The sequence below is a fragment of the Solea solea genome, chromosome 13, assembly GCF_958295425.1.
Source record: "Solea solea chromosome 13, fSolSol10.1, whole genome shotgun sequence".
Lineage (NCBI taxonomy): Eukaryota > Metazoa > Chordata > Actinopteri > Pleuronectiformes > Soleidae > Solea > Solea solea.
The window spans coordinates 4,830,643-4,850,226 of NC_081146.1; the positions used below are offsets into that span (position 1 = coordinate 4,830,643).

Genomic DNA, 19,584 nt, shown 5'->3' on the forward strand with positions numbered 1-19,584 from the left:
AGCCAAATTACAGTTGTACATCACGCAGCTCGGTCGCCGCGGCCTCTTCAACTTCTCCTTCTTTTCTCCAGCCATCTCTGCTCATGGACATGTTGATCTCTGCGCTGTGAGCTGGAGACACTGAGAGAAGAAGAGCAGACAACAGCCCCATCTACAGGCGGCAGGAACTCACTGTGCCACTGAGTGGATGCACAAAGAAAATGAAAATGTTACTATGAACCTTTTTAATTTAGTGTGGTTGACTCATGTCATAATTGACAGTTGTTTCAGTTTGATGATGCTGATATGAGACGTGAGTAAATACTTTAATCAAGAAGGAAAACACACTGACAAAAGAAATTGGATGAAAAACTTCAAAACATCAACATCAGCTAAAGTAAATTGTCTACATTTACATTTGGTTTCAGTTTACTTAATAAATGTGTCTTCAAGTAAACGGTTTCCTTTTGTTTGCAGTGCACCTAAAACCAAAAATAAAAAGAAATTACAGAATAAAGGCATATGTGTAGTGATTAGATGGATATAATGACATCAAGTGTAAATTAATTATAGCTTTCCCTTTGTTTTTACAGCGGTGCAGTGCCATTTCAACTTCCTTGGCTCCTGAGTTTGTGTCAGAACACTTTTATTGTGTTGCTATTTAAACCAGCCTTTGGTGATTATACAGCTCATTCTTTATTTATTAATCACAGGTATTCATAAGGGATTTAATGAAGCAGTTTTGTTGAAAGAAAATCTTTCTACGCGTCTGTTGTTGCATTTCCCTGCACTGGATCAATACATTTTTTATTATTATTATTATTATTTATCTTTATCTGTGTTAAAATGACGATAAAAACTGCAGCTGAACAGTCTCTGGAGTCGTTTTACTGCAGGCCGTCAAACGACCTTCAAAACATCATAAACATGACCTCTCCTCTCTGAATATGAAGTGACTTGCAGATCAACAAAGCATGGGGTTGACAGACCTAACCTATCTGCCATTAGTCCGTCGAGACATCACACTTTTGCTTTAATTCACCATCTTTCAGAGTGTCACACTTTATATTCCCTGGCATGGGTAGGCTACATGCGGATGCATAATTTATCTCAAATTAGCGCCTATTTGAGTAAGCATCAAAGCAAGGCAGCTAAGGTTGGAGGAAAGCTTAAGGAACCGCGGGTAAACCATCACCGGGATTAATGCGGGAGATTTTTATAAGAAATTACTGGCTTAATGAAGTGGATAAAAAAGCTGTCAGTGTTTTATTGCATCTAAATTGTGTGGAAGTGGTGTTTAGCTGTCTCGCCTACTCCCCCATATAATGGGTCGTGACAGTAGCTGTGAGGCTTATTTAACTTAACTGGTGAATAACTTGCACAGCAGAGCTATTCACCGACTTGCTTTTATGTGCACTAAACCTGTCTTTTTTTGCCTCCCCATTATCACTCATTAAAATTCCACATAAACAACAGCAAAACCAAGACAACTGACAACTGTCTGTCTGTCTGCTTACTGGGAAATCACTGCATATACTGTAGTTACTCAGCAAAATTTTAGCAAAAGTTTAAAAAGGTCATTTAGATTATTAAGGTAGAGATAATAATAATATCTATGAAAAGTGATCCACTTAAACATGCAGGTCCAGTTAATGAAACACTCGCTCTCTGTGTGTTGACATTTAAAGCTAAACTCTAACACGCTGTGTAATTCACCATGAAGGGTTAGCAAGTGTTGCCTGCTTATTACAAATTTAACAAGCGTCAAACAGTTGCAGATCAAAGAAAGAACTAAAAATGAATAATAGTACAGTGGAGGTGGGCAAACGCGTTTGAGCAGTCCTGCAGCGCCATCTTGTGTTGGTTTGTAGCTTTTACTGGGAAATAAAATTCAAGTTTTCTCCTTTTTAAAAAGTTTGACTTTTGGGTCAATGATAAAAACAAATGCAAAATTAAAATTTTCATTTATTTCACACAGTTTATCTCACAATACATGAAATCAATCATCCATCAAGCCTCTGATGTGCAAGTGGTTATGATGTGGTGACTGAAGATGAAGCGCTTTAGAGGGTTTTCAGGGCCAACGTGAAGAGTCAAATCACTTTGTCTTACACTCTGGAACATGACGTGATCAGAATTACTCTGCAAACTTATCTTAATTAGAATCATGATTCATGGTCTGATGAACATCTTCTGTTTCACTGCAATGACAAAAGAAAACTTGCTCTTTTTCATTCCGACTCCATTACTTTCACCGTCACCTTCTCAGCATCAAGTACAATAAGCAGTGTTAATGTTGCGAACGATACAAGTTGACAACACACTGACGTATGCATGCTTGGAATGAGTACATGTTGTTTTTGTGAATTCTACCGATCAGAGCCAAACTAAACACAAAACGTGGGTAAATAATTTTTTGGCTGGAGCTGAAACCGTAGGTGGAAAAACATGCAAATTTCAACCAGTTGACATCACTGAAAAGGTTTAAGACGATCAATCCGGGGTGTAAACGCCTCCATCAGTCCTGCTCAGCCAGACCTGATAACATTTTCATGGCAACGAATAACTACACCATCAGTTATATAGGCAGTGCTTTTGTAAAGACTATTTCAAATTTTCCAGCCAAACTCAGGAAGTTGATTTTTAGTTTTTTGTTTTGTGATGAAGCACAAAGAGAAAAGTAACTGTCAGTGACTGATGCGAGTGTACCTATGCTAAGCTGCTGTTATTGGAGAGAAGGACATACTGCGCTTTCCTTAAAGGTCCCTCATCAGCACAAACAAGGAGACCAGCCCGGGAACTAATCAAAACCTTTCATTGACACAAACACACAAACACACACACACACAGGACTAAATTAGATATCGACAGCACAATCCCTTTTCAGACTGCTCACAAAGCCTCGTTTTCCCTCCACACGTGGAACCAAAACTTCTGTTTTGGGCAGCATTCAGGTAAAGAGTGAGGTGAGTGGTAGAGAGAGAAAGCTTGCACTGCAGTCAAGCTCTTTTTTCTACATAAGGCCATCTCTGAACGTGTGAGGGTTAGGACGAGCAGTTCACATCCATCTTTTTTTTTATCCTTTTTTCCTTTTTTTAAAGTCAGCACAGAGGTGGTCAGGGTGCAAACCCGTCATCACAGCTTGTCCGCAGCAAAGAGGTCACAACACGGGTTTGTTTTCCCTCCTCACATTGTTCACACAGAGAGACCAGCAGCTAAATATCACAGTCTTTGACCGCTTTGGGAAATCCAAAGAGAAAGAGAGAGAAAGAGAGAGAGAGACAATACCCTTTATTTCCAGTCCAGGTGCAGTTTTTCTCTCTTGACTTCCTCACAGCCAGCACGGTGTGAAGCCTTTGCCTTAAATGGATGCTTGACTTCCTCTTCCATCTCAACCAGAGGAGGCCTGAGCCTTTAGTGCTCCACTGCTGCTCCCACACTCTCTTGTCTCCAGCCGGCTGTCAGTGCTGTAGGTGCTGGGAGCAAGGGATTATGATTGGTGCAACCAGAGAGCCCTAGTTTAGTAGTCTTTCCTCTACAGGTTCCCTGGTCATTCTCGGTCTTTCCTTCCCTCTTCCCTCTATTTGCATGTTTTTAGTTTTTAGTTTGCATCAGTGTCTAGACAGTGTTGCGCGGCGTGCCGTTCAGTGCCACGGCCTTATTGCAGGGTGACCCCACAGCCTGGGAGCCCAGTGGACGCTGAGTGGAAACACCCACTTCAAATACTTCATGAATGGCCTTTCGGAAACAGTGGAAGTTGTAGTCTATCAAACCTGCGGAGGAAAGACAGATGAAACACTTAGTTTGTGTGATGTGAACATTTTTTGCTTAATAATATCTGCAATTAAAATCAGCCACACGTACTTAATTAGGCCACAACTACAACAAAAAAGAATTTGGTGAAAGCTGAGCATCTCTTCACTCTTCACACTTTACACCACATAAAGATCGATCATTTTTCCTTTATGATGTTTTTTTTCTTTCCCATATGTCTTTTATTTGGTGCTAAATGAAATATGCTAAATGAAACGTTCTTTATCTTAAAGTGTTACTTCAGGTTTTTGTGTGGTGTGGTTGTATGAAGTACCGACACCGACTTCACCAAGTGCAGCACCGTCTCAAAGAACAAGCCTGAGACGATGGAGGGATGGATGGATACCGGAAAGTAGAGAAATAGAGCTCTGCGCCCATATACTTGTCATTACTGTTGCCCTCAGGACCTTCCACTCACTTCCGGAATGACCGTCCAATCACAGACAAGATTCACCAGTCACACGTTTGTGGCGTAATTCCTTGACTAACTGCCAGATATCGAAAGTGAAAGTTATCTTGGAAAAAGGAGCAGAGTCACTACATGTTCTCTATGGACTTTGGTGCTACAGAGTGAGCACCTTCTTCAGACTTAAGCATGCATACAGTACATTTTGTGAGATGAGCCCTTAGTGAAGTGGCTAAAATCAGTTTCCCCCACAGCCATGATTACAAGCCACACGAGCTGCAGCGTTCCCCTGACAGCTGACCTTTGCGCTCAAAACTTTCTTCTCGCAGGATGCAGACAAGGGCCAGGAACTTTGTGACCTCTTTCAGGTACAGCACAGTCGTGTTGTTGAGCTTGATGATGGCCATCGACTCCTTGTCATAGGCACTGCCGCTGCCGTCCTCCTTCAAGCTAGTGTCACACACACACACAAACAGATACAATGTTAAAGCATGACTAGAAAACAAATTTCAGCACACGATCAATGAATTAATGATAAATAAATACCTACATTGTATTTAAAAGCTATGAAAAACAGTGGGAGAATTAATAGAGCATGTTTTTTAGTTGGTAATTCCTGTTGTTGACGTTATGATACTCTTTTTTTTTCTTAAGTCCAAGGCAAAAAACAAACAAACTCGACTCACCCATAGATGCAGGAGACGTCAATGACCACATCGATCATGTCGCAGCACAGCTCATAGGACTGCATGTCAACAGGGGAGCTGTCCGTGGCAATGTAGATCTTACTGACCACGTCGAAGAGAAAGGCCTTTTCTATCCCTGAATTCTGTCAGCAAGAAAAGGACGGGCAGAGATGAAGAGAGGAGGTTATGTTTTACTGTGGTAATGAAACAAAGCACTAGGAGATGATGAGTAATGGCTGGGACACACTGGGTGCAGACTTGAAGCAATATTTAGTAGATTTGAGTGTCTTCTGGTAGAAAAGAATCAAGTGCTGGTGCTCTGTGGAGCTGCCACGCTGCGCTTTGCGACACTTCGGCGTCCAGTGTGGTCCAGCCATTACACTGCAACTCATAAGTCTATGAGGGTGGAAGATGTGGTGACATGCAGAAATACATTTGGCAACTGTCAAGAGACATTTTCCATAATTGCAGAGTCATGTTCTTGGTCAACTGCTGTGTCAAGCATCATAAAACCTGGAAATATCAGGAAATTTGGCTGAAATGAATCAATAAGATTTCTTTTATTTGGGTGCATTCATCTGCAACAACCAAAAAAATATACAGTTTACAAATACAGACTAAAATAAAGAGTGACTATACTCATTTAAATGAGGAATGAAGTCCAGACAAGTTTGTGACTGTATGTGTGGATGCAAATGTCCAGAGAAGTCATTCAGACATGTTCAGGAGCTTCTCCTGCCAGATTCCCAGTCAAAGTTCTGGTTAATGCCAAAGAGGCAGGGCACACACACAGCCTGAGAAGAGTGTAATGGATGAACTGCTAACCATGAAGTGGAATCAGAGCTGGCAGTGACTCACAGTCACCATGTCATACACAAATCACTGTGTGACTGAAAAAGGTTTATTGACTACTTACAGAAATGAAGATGTTGAGGAGGTTCTCGAGAGTTGGGAGCTGAGGGATGAGCTTCTGCACCACTTTGCTGAAGGCCTCAAAGATGGAGTGGTCGTAAATACTCGTCAAGTAAAAACTGAATGAGATAAAGAGGAAAAAAAGGAAGTGAGTGAGCGGTTACAAGCAGGAAACACATCTCACTTCCTTATAAAGCATGAGAGAGCAGGTAAAATGACAAATTAGTCACAAGATCACATGAGAAACAGATGGTGGAAGGCAGAAAAGAGCCATTCATCAAAGTGTTTCAGTCAGAATTACAAAGAAATGAAAATGAAACAGTTGGCAAATTGTCCCCATATGATAAAAACTGGATACACATAAGTCATGGGGCTGTGCTTGTCACCGAGTGATGAGTGTCTGAGAAAAGTGGTGGCTTCAGCCAGCCGGACAGATGGACCAGTCTGCACTCACTTGGCAGTAGCACAAGTTTATAAAGCATTACAGTGACGGGAGCACCAGAGGGTCACAAGGCAGAGAAAAAGAATATATGAAAATATAGAAACAAATACTACCATCAATCTCAGCCCACAAATAACAGTGCAGCCTGTTCCAACAGAACCACAACATCAACACTAAAGCTGCTGAAGTTCTGACCCACCTCAGCCAAGTAAGCCTGGTAAATGTGGGCACACAGCTAATTTGACCCTTCACCCATTCACTCACAGATTCACTTTTTTCCAGATATATTTTAGGCATTTATTACTTTATTTTGAACAGGACAGTAAGCGTGAAAGGAAATGCAGCAAATGTGCGAGAGTGAAGTCGAACCCAGGACGCTGCAGAGGCATCTGCATGGTTTGGTACGGTAAGCCCTCGACTGAGAACAGTACCTCACTTGGTAGGTGGTGTGCGGGCTGTGCCCGCGTCACTGTGGGTGGAGCTACACCGGCTCCCTCCATGATTGACATTACCATACTGTAGTAAATGTACCAGGTTTGCAGATCCCCAACCATCTTCATTTTTGCCTAAACTGCCATCTAACTTTGCATCATTTATGTTTTTTATTATTTCTGTTTATTAGCTAAACCAAGTAATTGTGGCTTTAGGGAAGTAAATTATAATTTTGGTGGTGATCTAGACACAGATCTCTCCAAACACTTGTTAACCATGTGAATTTGGTACCTCACTCAAGCCTATGTTATTATTTTTGTTGAATTCCAGATGTTGACTCGTATCCACATGGTAGAAAACTTGGTGACCTTGGCAGAGGTTTGTGCCTTCTCTAGTTATTATGATTAATATTTCAGCCATACAGGTGATTTTCATTTGACCTCTGCCTTTTGCAGTATGAATCACAACAGCTCTGGTATCTGGACCACATGTCAGTGTTTCTTCATTAGGAGGTCAGAGAGGAATCTCTCAGTGACACGAAGAGAATGCAGATCATGAACAGGAGCAGCTACTGTGTGTGTGTATATATATACAGTATATATATATATATATATATATATATATATATACATATATATATATATATATACATATATATATATTAAACATGCTTTCTAAATACATTTAATTAGATATGAATACACTGTAATGTATGGTCATATTGGCTACAGTATCATGGGAGAAAACAAAGGAAAGTTAACATTGTCCAGAATTGCTTATTAAATCCTATTTTTAGAACTTTGTGTTGATATAAAATACTTCCTAGTACAGTTACAACAGCATGACACAGATAAATAAAACAAACCCATGTGAGGACACAATCATCTTCAAGCAACTGTAGGAAGCAGTGCTGACTAAGTGTTCAGCATCCTGTTCACACGCTCAAGTGTTAAAATGATCTCAACCCTGAATTTGAACGTGTTAAACTTACAATAAAAATACACTACACCACACTGCTGCCTTGTATAGTATGTGTAAAAACTGCTGCTTGTGTAATAAAACAATAAAAAATACACGGTGTACCTGAGATGTAGCTTCTCTAAGCTTGCGTCGGCCAGATCATCATTGGCTCTCTGGTGGATGTCTCTCTGAGTCTCAATCTTGTGATCATCGGAGAGGCCGTCCACTTTGTGTATGAACACCTCAAAGTTAATCTCTGGATTTACTCGATAGGCCCGCGATACAGTGAGGTGAAGCCTCCCCAGAGCCTCCACGTAGTCATCCTGAGAAGAACACAGTATCACATTAATAGTGATACACAGACACAATAAATATCTTTGTAAATACTGAATAATTAAAAGACCCTGAAAGGTTAATTCTGAGACATGTCATGAGTCATGGACATATATACAGTAAATACCAGACGATGTCAGGCAACTCCTGTCATTTCCGGCTGTTATTAAAAGTGAAGATAGACAAAGGGATTTTACTGGATCACCAAAGATCCCTCAGACAACAGAGGTGGATCAATGCTATAAATCACACTCAAAGCAAGCGCAGAAGAGTGATGGCAGCCCACAGACAACGGATTCTGCTTGTAGGGTGATCACTGTAGGGCTGCAACAATTAATCGATTAGTAAATGAATTGCCCAATTAATCATTTTACCCACAGGAACAGAAAAGCTTTTCCATGGAGGCCTCAGCTCAAAATATCCGAGTATATCCAGAAGCTGATATTTTTGCCTTCGGTGGAGTATCAGGGCAGAACGTTCTCAAAATGCTACTTTCATGATTTTTATTCCTACAGTAGTTTTCTAAAGAGTGATATAATCATTCAAATGTTACTGAATCGTTAACAACACATTTTTATGGTGTCATAAGCGCTGAACACACTTTTTCCACTGCTTTACTGGGACATCATACTGCATAAGTCACATGTCATAACTTCAGCCGTTATAGATAATTATCTTCCAAGACAGCACGCACACAAATGATCAGATCCATTACTTAATCAATGTCAGAAAATGTAATACAATATAATATAAAGATAAAGACAAATTAAAATAATCATGCCACAGCAAATTCCTGTCAATAAAACTGAATTATTAAAAAGGTATTACAATAACATGGTTTTTTTTTTTTAGTCCCAAAAAAGCAGTTATTAACCGATTCCCCCGGACAGACTCAGGTGAACATCATCATCAAATGTGCAACTGTGTTGTCTTAAGGGAACACACCTCTCCTCAAATAACTGTGTGACCAACTGCTGAAACAAATTGAATCTTGAACCTCCTTGAGAGCAAATAAACTCTGCCATCAGAGCCGCAGCTGAGATTACTTCTTGAAAGCATTTAAATGTGAAGAGCATTGGCATAAAAGCCAAAGTGCAACTGTGTTCTATTCTGGTTCATTCTCTTCTACACAAACCTGTCTTCTATTAATAGTCGGCAAACGATCGATTTTTTTGTTTACTTATAGGCATGAAACGTAAAAAAAACACACACACACATACATGAAAGTGAGTCAAAGTATTTCCTGGTTTTCTGTTTATCAAATTCAATGTCCAGTCATTGCCCACAAGGCAAGAGGAGCAAAAATCAATATTTGCACTCACGGTCAGCAGACCTGACACACAACCATGTTTTTCAGAGCAAGTCAAACAACACACCTCATGTTTATGACCATTCTTTTTCCCTGTTCTTTACCTGAGCGTCAATGACAAATATCAAAGCCCCGGTTCCTCTAAAGATCATCTCATAGTCGAAGGTCGGGTCGATGAAGTCAATCTGGCCAGGGAAGTCCCAGATCTGAAAGTTGACAAACGAGCTGCTGGAGATATCATCCTTGTAGATCTTGTTGGTGCTCTCCAGGAACAGGGTCTCATTGGGAGACATCTTGTGGAAAACCACCTGAAATGAGAGTTGAGTTAATCTAGTAGTAGAATAAATGCAGGTCTTTAGGTTATGGGGGAGGGACTCCAGACTTAGTCTAATACAAACCACAACAGTAATGTTAAATATAGATAATAATAAACTTAAATAAATGATTGTTAATCGAGCAGGACAACAGGTGAGGAAATCTTCAGACTCTTGAAGATGCTGCTCTGAAAGGCACTAAAGACATGGAGGCAGATCTTCACTCTGTTTTGAACACAGCTGTGACTATAGATAATTTTGTGAAGTCGAGGACACTGCACTCACATTTGTTTGGACAACTTTGCGTCGAGTTGTGACGCCGAACATGATGTACTGCTGTATCACTCTGAAGTGTAATGGCTGTCTTGTTGTTAAGTTTTCCAGTGGGTATATGAGACATACAGAGATATATCAAGAGTTCTTGTGTTTCCACTGAGTTTATATGGCATGTAGGAGTGCACACATTTTTAAAACCTGTGTGGGAAATACATGTCTATCATTTTGCTGTAAAATGTAATTAATTAGTACACAGAATGTGTTTAGGGTTTTCCTCATTAGTTACACAGATTGAAAGGATCATCTTAGAGTATATTATCATGTCACTGTGACTCCTCATGCAGACATCACATGCAGGACATGAGGTAAAAGGACAAAAGATTGCAGACTCAGGGGTTTGATGCAACACGTCTCTCAACATTCAGCAGTTTTTCAGCTGCGTGGTTTCAAACAGGACACAATGAGGCAGTTGTAAAGTTAAGCGTAGTTCATGGTTGATCAGGGACTTGGTTGACTCTTACAGGACACAGTAACAGGTAGGAAATGGTGGAGGACGTGGGAGCTCTCGCTTCGCCATTTTGAAACTTGTCCCTCTGACTGAGGTCACAGTCCACCGAAGCAGAACAAAGCCAAATCACATGTTTTTGAGCCAATATGGGAGGTGTACTGGGAAATATCAGGGTTTTGAGGGTGAGGGGATTACAGAAAAACAGAGCAAGTGTGTAAGTGAGCACTCCAGTACAGGAAAGTGCATTTCTTAACTTTTATGTCCTACAGGCAAAGCATGTAGGACTCGCTCCTGGCATGTCACGCCATATGCAGTCAGATTCTACTTGTCCTCTTGAATTTGGACATGAATAATAAAATATTATAGACGGAACCACTGCATCTTATCCATTATTCAAACACAATGCCAGTCTGAATGTGGCAGACATGAAGAATATTTTGGAGACATCTAACCTTGCTGTATAGTTAGATAAGGAAATGTGTTCAAATCAAGGCTGGAAAAACAAAATGTGTGAGGGCACATTATCATATTTTTATTTATACTGTATTCATATTTTGTATAAATTGTAACACAACTGCATTTAATTTAACCTTGAACAATCAAGTGAAGTTTTTATCGCAGGTATTACAGCAGAGGTGAACCACCTACCCTGAAACAACCACCTACGCTAACATTGTCATAAAAAGGTATTACATTTTGGAGCTCTTTGGAAAACATTTCCCGCAACAAAAGCCTTATATTGTAGGCAAAGTGCACCTGGCTCTGCATGGTTTACCACTTCAGGTAAATACTTTTACTGGGTTGAGACAATTGGCATACAAAGTATAAGGTCTGCAACAACTTATTTACTTGATTAGATTGAATAAACATTCTCCGATTTCCTCCTTTAAATTGTGAATATGTTCTGCTTCTTTGCTCCTTTTACACTAAATTGAATATATTCAACTTGTGGAAAAAACAAGACATTTGAGGATGTTGTCATTTTGGGGTTTGGGAAATAATGATTGACCTTGCCAAAAACATTATAAACTGCCATAAAATAGACTTTTTTTTGTTAACGTAAAAAGTTTGAATTGGAAATTAGATCATTGCAAATCACAATGTCCTGGAATGACTCTATAGATGCAGACTCCCAACTGTGGCACTTTGAAAATGAATACTGGGACTGCATGCTGTTGAGTTAGGCAGCATTAACGATTATTCTGATAATACAACATTTGCCATGATCAAATTGTTGTGGGTGCTATCTATTGCAATGTACAATAACATCATGTATCATCGCATCCCTGATAGAATACTGCATGTGTGTGTTTACAGAACAGTAGATCCACTGCCACCCACCCTGACAGCTATGGAATGAATCTGTTTGAACAAATGCCAAAAATATATACTTTTTACCACCTATATTGAGTTAAATACTTATCACACTAATTTGCATAATTACCCCTAGTCTTTCACCACAGTGACAAACAACAATGGTCTATAGGAACCTTTTATTTCCTTTCAAAAAAAAGTTCCTGGTACTTCGCTATTAAAATGTAGCTTTAGTTCCTTGAACAAAATGATTGTGGTACTTATGTGTTTTTTTATTGTTTTATTACACAAGCAGCAGTTTTTACACATACTATACAAGGCAGCAGTGTGGTGTAGTGTATTTTTATCGTAAGTTTAACACGTTCAAATTCAAAGGGTTGAGATCATTTTAACACTTAAGTGGTACTAGGAAAATATGATTACAACAGAAAGTTTGATGTGACGTCTGTGGGCCCCCGAGGTCCCTTGAAACGCCCCTGAGTGAGTAGATAAAGACAGGGTGTTGTACTTAGTGCAGGTGTTGCACTCCTATAAAAACACAGTGTTGTGCAGAAAGGAAGGTGTGGTCGCTCTGCTGTCATGTGAGAGCTACACACACATCATCAGACCTGCTCTCTGTCGCGCAAATAATCTGACATGTTGAGCAAGCTGTGAGAGAACAGTCACGTGCTCTGTAGCCACAGATCCGTGCAGATGTTCCTTACGCTTCTGTCCACCTGGTTTAAAATGAACTGCACGAGCTACATGAAGCTAACTACTCATTAGCTGCTGAGGTAACTTCCTCCCCTCCACTTGCTAGTAGCTAAGCGTGTTTTCCAGTGTAATGACTTACATCACATATGCTAAACTAAGTGGCTAGTTCTTCTGGCTAACATCCCACTGACTTGCGTGAAGCAGAAGAAGGAGTCGCTCCCCTCGGAAAGCTAACGACACTCGAGTGCCTCTCCCTACCTTCTGTATGGACGATTTTCCGCTTCGTCTCAAGCCCATGAGCAGTATTCTGGGTTTGCTGTCGGACGGCGACGGGCTGTCCTCAATGTCGGCCTCCTCCTCCTCTTCACCGTATCCGAAATCTTTGGGGAACGAATCCGCAACCCCGTAGCTGTCAGCCAGTGGCTCCACATCGTACTGAATCGACATTTTGACCCAACGACTGTGGCTTCCCCTGCTCCCCCCCGAACTATTCACCACCACACCCGCAAACTCAAGCCACACAATACAAATAGTTGGTCAATAATGTCTTGGCTAGTGGGAAACACAGAGCGTGATCCCACACATTTCCTTAGGATTTCCTCTACCTTGAAAATAAATCCCCCTTTGTCCGGCCTCTTGTTCTGATTGGCTCTCTGGGTTACGTTTTGAAAGGTGATTGGTCAAAACGTGTGTCACTCTGTTTGACGTGTGTCGCTGTCACCTGACTAGTACTCAGACTTGTTTTGTGACCTATCACCCGAATCAGACTCAAATACGCCCTCGTGCCGCGGCTGTTTGAAAGCTGCCTGAGTTTCTGAGGATAATATATTATTTACACATTAGATATCGACGGTTCAGAAACGCTACAGATCATGAATGTTGTTGAAAAGGAACCAAATAGAAAGTGGACAATTGTGCTGTTGCGCGATAGGAACAGTGGAGGGCGACAGACACCCGAAACACTCAAAGTGAGACGTTCAATATCTTTACAAACTGTCGGAATTTATATGAAAACTCATGTCCCATGGTATTATTCAAGACAAAGTCATGGTAAATGCTGAGGATTGAAATATCGTGCATGAAGTGTTTCCAAACAAATAAGATAGAATGTAATTTATTATTTGGTTGAATGAATGTAGCATAAATATAACCAAATAGGGTTTGGATTTCTTGTTTTGTCATATTTGTATTTTGACGAGGAACACCTGAAAGCATCAGCTCTTGCTTGAAGGTAATAAACGAAACTGAAGTTGTCCTGTCCAGTATTGGCATTCTACTTGTAAACTAGTCACTGCGACTTCACACACTAAACTATATCGAGTTTATTTAGAGGAAATTCGACTGCACAGTCCTCATCACCATGTCATATCATAGAGTAAGTGTGTTCGCTGTTACTTCATCTCACACTATACATGTTCGGTTAGTCCTGTGACTGCAGCTTTGCTAAGCTAACATTAGCAAGCTGGTTGGTAATTGATTAAACCTGCGCAATCGTTACAGCTATTGTTTTGTTTGAGAGAATAAAGATGTTTGGAAATAAACCTCAATTTGATCGGTTAATGTCTGACCAAAACGAGTTTAATTGTTTTCGTTTGACCACATTTTCTTCTGCATGTCAAAATACAAGTGTGTTAATTAGAGAAGCAAAAGTAATAGCTCTCGGATAACTTTGGAATAAATGCAATGTAAACTCAGCTCAATCAAATACTTCATTTTGTCTCCCACAGTCAATAAGCAAACTTAATCTGTTTTTAAAATGCAGTTATATCCACAACATTAACAACCTGGTGGAAGGTCAGCAAAATCACTGAATGTTCTCTGGCACCCTGTAAATACACTTTTGCTTCAACCCATATTTCAAGTCCAGTAACACACCTATTTACTACACTATATGGCAACACAAAGGAATTACTCACCTCCATCACCTGTTTGAAAATGACTAACTTTCAACACATCGATCCAAAAGTATGGGATAGAGAGACACCAATTATTTCAATATCAGCAACTAAGATCTATTATCAAATCAAAAATGAATATAAGTAACAACTCGTGTAAAAATAACAGGTCCCCAAAAATGAATATCTAACTGACTCAGATGACTCACTGATACTCTTAATCAACAAATGGGAAAATGATCAACATCTCAATGGTAATCAAGAGGCAAAATAAATGACGATGAGATGAAGGGCAAGTTAAGAAAGATAATATGACCACAAAGAGACATAAGAAACACAAAGTAATTATTCAATCTTAGATCTTGTCAAAAAGTGTTCTATATTAAAATGTTACTGAATATAAATGTATTTATGATGTATTCTAGTAGTTTTTTAACCATGTAGAAGTTATTATCAACCATGCTGTTTGTCATTTCACTGTTTGTGTTGATTGCTGTTAAGCAGACGTGACAGTCGACTGCTTTGTAATCAAATGGATGTTTAAATGCTGATGCTTCTTATTGCAGGCTTCAGACACCAGGAGGGAGCAGTTTCGAAGATACTTGGAGAAAGCCGGAGTTGTTGACAGTCTTACCAGAGGTAGTGACTCCTCTTCTCTTGTGTGTAGAACTAGCTTCACTCGGGTCTAGGGGACAATGTTATAGCAAAAGTAACAAAGGTAATGAGACCAAAGACCAAAAACCAATAGAAAACATCAAAGTATTGTATTATGAATTGTTACAGATGTGTCCATATTAATATTAATTAATTCCTCAATTATTCTGTGATTATATTTTATATCTGTTTTGTTCTTGTTTGTTTTGTTTTTAGTACTCGTGGCTTTGTACGAACAACCTGAAAGGCCCAACAATGCACTGGAGTATCCTTTGATATACAACAAATTCTGCTTGACATTTGCAAATAATGATGCACAAAAGTATATTTGGTGGTAAAGTGAGCACGCAAGGGTGACAGTTAGGCAGAATGTTGTTGTCTGAGGCAATATTCTCAGAAAAAAGTGTTGTACTAATTTGAACTGAGTGTTTGTTACTGCTACAGCTTCACACTAAAAGCACTGAAGGTGGTTATTGAGCTAAGTACAGTAATTAGCTAAACAACAGTAATTGTGGATCAGTGATCCGTGAAGAGCTGCAGTAAAGTGAGGTGGTCAACTTCCTTTTTCTGTTCCCCACTGTCTGCAGCATTAAATCAGACTCCTGTCTGTTGCCACCACAAACATTAGCCACAGCTCAACTCAAGAGTACCACTTTAACCAACTCCTTCCAGATTTGTGAAGCAGCACCTTGATGCTGCAGGCCTGACTTTGACTGACACTGAGCATCTGCAGCAGGAGGTGACTGACCTGAGGCAGAGGTGTGCACGTCTAACAGAGGAAAACAGAGACCTCAAAACAAGGGTAAACTGGACACAAGACATAAAACTGTCATCATGCTGTTAAATGCAACTAACGTGACATTTGCCTCTGTCTCTGCAGCTGCAGCGCTATGAGCTGGAATCAGAAGGTGGCGCCACAGCTGAATAGACCACAGCAGAGCTTTGGTTTGTTTTTTGTTAATATCACTGGCACTTTGAATTTTTTCTACATAAGAGAACAATGTTAAGTTAAAGCCAATCTTTTTTTTAAATATAGATTGTGCTGCTTTTCCTGGGTTACTTTTCTGTTTGTTTAATGTAATGTGTCCTCCACTGTACAGTATGTTTGTGAGTTGTTGTATCGTAAGCCTGAATGAGAAAGTGCCCTCATGTCAACTCACTTCTTTAGACTTGGTTAATCATTTGTTTTGAAGATGTCAGTAACCAGTGTTTAGTTACACTGCTAATCATGTTATTTTGTTTTATTTTACATTGTGATAAAGATGAAAACAGCCAAAAGATGTCATATAATTGTAAAATAAAGCACTACATTGTAGGCCTACTTAATGGTGAATGCTGAAGTTCTCTGATTGAACTCTTTTCTGTTCTAATATATCAAATTTCAGGCCTTTTGATGGAATATGAGGATATAGATATTTACTGTGGCTAGGTATAAATGTATATAGTAAGTACTCAATAATTACTAGAGGCTAATGTTATTTTGGATGTGACTTTTCCACCTATGGTCTCAGCTTGCCTCGACTCACCTCGGAACGGCTGACTTGGTTTTACATGCTACACACACACAAACGAGTGACTACTGACTTGTAAAGCAGTTGTTTTGAGTGTAGCTGAATCATTAGAATCAGTTCATCAAAAATACGTGTTCAGTAGTTCCTCCATGACCAGAGCACAGACTCCGTCTGACACAGTCCCTGGACTGAAATACAGCGGTGAGGCGAGGCTGTGGAAACACGCCATAATAGAAACAGCCTGTAACAATCGCCTACACCAAATTGTGTTCTGTAGATCAACAATGTTATGTGTGATATTAAAATGTCTTGAGTTTAACTTGGTGAAAGATGCAGAGACCCAGGCGTTACATAACCAGGACTACTGAAGGATTTACACTTGCACTGATGCAAAATGAAAAAAAGAAGTGTGACATTGGTTTAATCAGACATCATCATTTTCAGTGAGTCCCTCAGGGACAGAGACAAAGCTGTCAACCAGGACATAAAAGCAAAAAATTTTCTGTTTCTGTGCTGATATGCTCTGATGGCAGCATGTGATACCGAGGAGAAAATATTGAGGCTTAGACAGAATACGCTTGTCATATCTCCCCTGCTGAACATAAAACAGAGATGCCGAGAAGAAAATGCATCACTGCCTCCTTCTAGCCTTCCTTCAGACAGCAAAACGATACACGTTGGATTCCACTGAAACTGTTTTATTCCAAAATGAGTGGGAAAAATACTTAAAACAATATTTTGTTTCTTATGTCATTTAAAGTAATTATTGCAGCAGTCAAACTTTAAACCAAGCAATGTTTATTTCATTTCAGTATTTAAAGTTGGGAGTATAGTAAGCAAGTATCAGTAACGCCTCCCCTGTTAGAAAACTCAATTCAATATATAAATTACAGTCTAATCTAACGTGAGGGCATATGTGACATTAATGCAAATGAGGAAACTCATCAAAGTTCAGATTTGCAGGTCTGGAGCTCGCCTGCTGCTTGCGTTGCTCGCCATTGATGTTTTGCAGTTGGAGGAAGACGGTCTGGTGTTGCCCCTGGATCCTGAGATGGAGTCATCAAGTGACTCTGGGGTGGAGGGCCGGCTTTGATGTTTGTCCTCCGACGGAGTGTGAGTGGAGGGAGGTCTGCTACTGACTGCTACGCCCCCATATGAATCTGTATCAGAGCTTTTACCCTCTAGCACCGTGAAGCATTTGAAAGAGCCACGAGCCATCCACGGTTTCCTTGAAGTGCTCACCGGCAGTGTGGGGAGGGAGGAAGTGTGATCTGCTTTCTGTGGGCATTTCAGAGAGTCTGGGCTCCCACTCTCACTGCTGTCTTTCTCACTGTGTGGGGGAAGATGTAAAACGTCCTTGCCCCCCTGCTTTGGGTTTATTAGCAAGTCACAGCACATTGAACAGGGCTCATCAGTAGTCGAGGTACAGTTGTGCTCTGGGGGGCTTTGAGTCGAACATCTGCAATCATCAGAGTCCTGCTGGGTGGCCTGCTCGCCCTGAAGAGGTAGACACGTTGAAGCTTTGATAAGGTTTGGGTACATAATTGTGTTCTGCACCGTCTCCATCAAGAGGTTGTAGTCACTGGGTGCAGAGGCAATTGTGGCCTTTCTGGCTCCACCTGTGTATATTTGCACAACAGACTCTTTTTTGTACTTCTTGGAAAACAAGTCATCCATTTCATCGCCTTCATCTCTCAAGTCAGCGTAGAAGTCCAAGATGGCCTTTTTGATGTTCTTGTAGCCCAGGTGCATGATCTCCAAGATGTTTAGGAAGAGGGAGATCGCAGCGATGCATTGCATGAACACCATGAAGACACTTTTCTCTGTTGGTCTGGAAACATAGCAGTCGACGACATTTGGACAAGGATCCCGCTCACACTTGAAGAGTGGGTAGAGGTAAAAGCCATAAAGGAGATACTGGCCTGTCATGAAGGCCACTTCAACAACAGAGCGAGTGACGATGTGAGCCACGTATGTGTGGAGCAGGGAGCCACTCAGAGGAGCTTTGTTGAGCTTCCTCTGATCAAGCAGCTTCATCTCACGCTCAATCCTCCTCCTCTCTTCTGCCAGCTCCACGTCGACCAGCTCCAGCTCCTTCCGCAGCAGGGCCTTCTTTTTATGCCGCACCTTCTCCAGAGCTCTGAGCCTGTAGAGCGCGTGGCCCATGTAAACCAGCGAGGGAGAGGACACAAATATGACCTGCAGCACCCAGTAGCGGATGAGGGAGATTGGGAAAGCCAGGTCATAGCACACGTTTTTGCATCCAGGCTGCTCAGTGTTGCATATGAATTCAGCCTGCTCATCGTTCCACACATCCTCGGCTGCCACTCCGAGGACCAGCATGCGAAAGATGAACAAGATGGTGAGCCAGATCTTGCCTACCATAGTGGAGTGGATGTGCACCTCCTCCAAAATCCCTCCAAGAAAGTTCCAGTCCCCCATCTTCACTCTGCCATTATGACTGTCAGAGAGATGTCAACGAAAAGAAATGTAGTCAATCTTCTGAAATGGTTCAGAATTGATGGATTCAAGGTAAAACAGCAATGACTGAGAACTAGGCTAAGATTGCAAATAAAGGTTAACATTTAAGTTTGGGTACTGAACTCAAATATACTGGCTACCGTTCCATCATAATCATTTCAAATGAAATCAGCAAAGCACAAAATAAAATTAACATTAAATCAAATTAAATGTTAAAAAGCAGTGTAATAATAATACGTAAACAATTTGTCACATTTGCAAAAAAAAAACATTTCCTAGTTTGAAGGGTTTGAACAGTTTTATCATCATCAGCACAGTTGTTGTATGTAAACCCGGGTGGAGCTGTGTGTAGTTTCCATTTACCTTGCAGCTGCATGGACAGACTGTCGGTGGTGACTTAAATCTCCTCGGGTCATGCAGCCCTGAAGCGGTCACCAAAAAGTTTTTTAAAAATCGTTGACCCTGCGCGTCACCTAAACTTCAGTGACCCGCCTCTCCTTCACTGTTGCCAGAAACAAAGTGGCAACAAATCAACAGTGTTTGCAGGGAGGGGTGCCAACACTCGTCTGAGCCGAGAAAATTCAATACCAACAGATTGTGATCTATCAGTTCACAGCCCCACAGAGATCAGTGATGGGGGTGTAACTGCTTTTAACACAATAATAA

At 40.7% G+C, this 19,584-nt stretch overlaps 3 protein-coding genes across 4 annotated transcripts; 1 reads left to right on the forward strand and 2 right to left on the reverse strand.

The window, feature by feature from the left end:
• Window positions 1-1,926: 1,926 nt before the first annotated feature.
• On the reverse strand, window positions 1,927-12,992 carry rragca (Ras-related GTP binding Ca). The gene is made up of 7 exons (XM_058648204.1): window positions 12,636-12,992; window positions 9,377-9,580; window positions 7,754-7,953; window positions 5,801-5,915; window positions 4,885-5,027; window positions 4,500-4,648; window positions 1,927-3,752 (listed from the first exon to the last, which is right to left on the reverse strand). Exons 1-7 carry the CDS (start codon window positions 12,822-12,824, stop codon window positions 3,598-3,600), a joined length of 1,155 nt encoding a protein of 384 aa, XP_058504187.1. The 5' UTR covers window positions 12,825-12,992; the 3' UTR covers window positions 1,927-3,597.
• A 205-nt stretch (window positions 12,993-13,197) lies between these two features.
• On the forward strand, window positions 13,198-16,266 carry LOC131471585 (c-Myc-binding protein-like). Of its 2 annotated transcripts, none has more exons than XM_058648205.1 (5): window positions 13,198-13,345; window positions 14,839-14,911; window positions 15,143-15,191; window positions 15,599-15,728; window positions 15,807-16,266. In XM_058648205.1, the coding sequence occupies exons 1-5, from the start codon at window positions 13,250-13,252 to the stop codon at window positions 15,852-15,854; spliced, it is 396 nt and encodes a 131-aa protein (XP_058504188.1). In that variant the 5' UTR covers window positions 13,198-13,249; the 3' UTR covers window positions 15,855-16,266. The 2 variants fall into 2 exon arrangements, with proteins under 2 accessions (XP_058504188.1, XP_058504189.1); XM_058648206.1 differs by lacking the exon at window positions 13,198-13,345 and adding an exon at window positions 13,595-13,752.
• Window positions 16,267-17,125: 859 nt separating this feature from the next.
• Window positions 17,126-19,371, reverse strand: gja9a (gap junction protein alpha 9a). The gene is made up of 2 exons (XM_058648372.1): window positions 19,282-19,371; window positions 17,126-18,898 (listed from the first exon to the last, which is right to left on the reverse strand). Exons 1-2 carry the CDS (start codon window positions 19,332-19,334, stop codon window positions 17,389-17,391), a joined length of 1,563 nt encoding a protein of 520 aa, XP_058504355.1. The 5' UTR covers window positions 19,335-19,371; the 3' UTR covers window positions 17,126-17,388.
• Window positions 19,372-19,584: the final 213 nt, after the last annotated feature.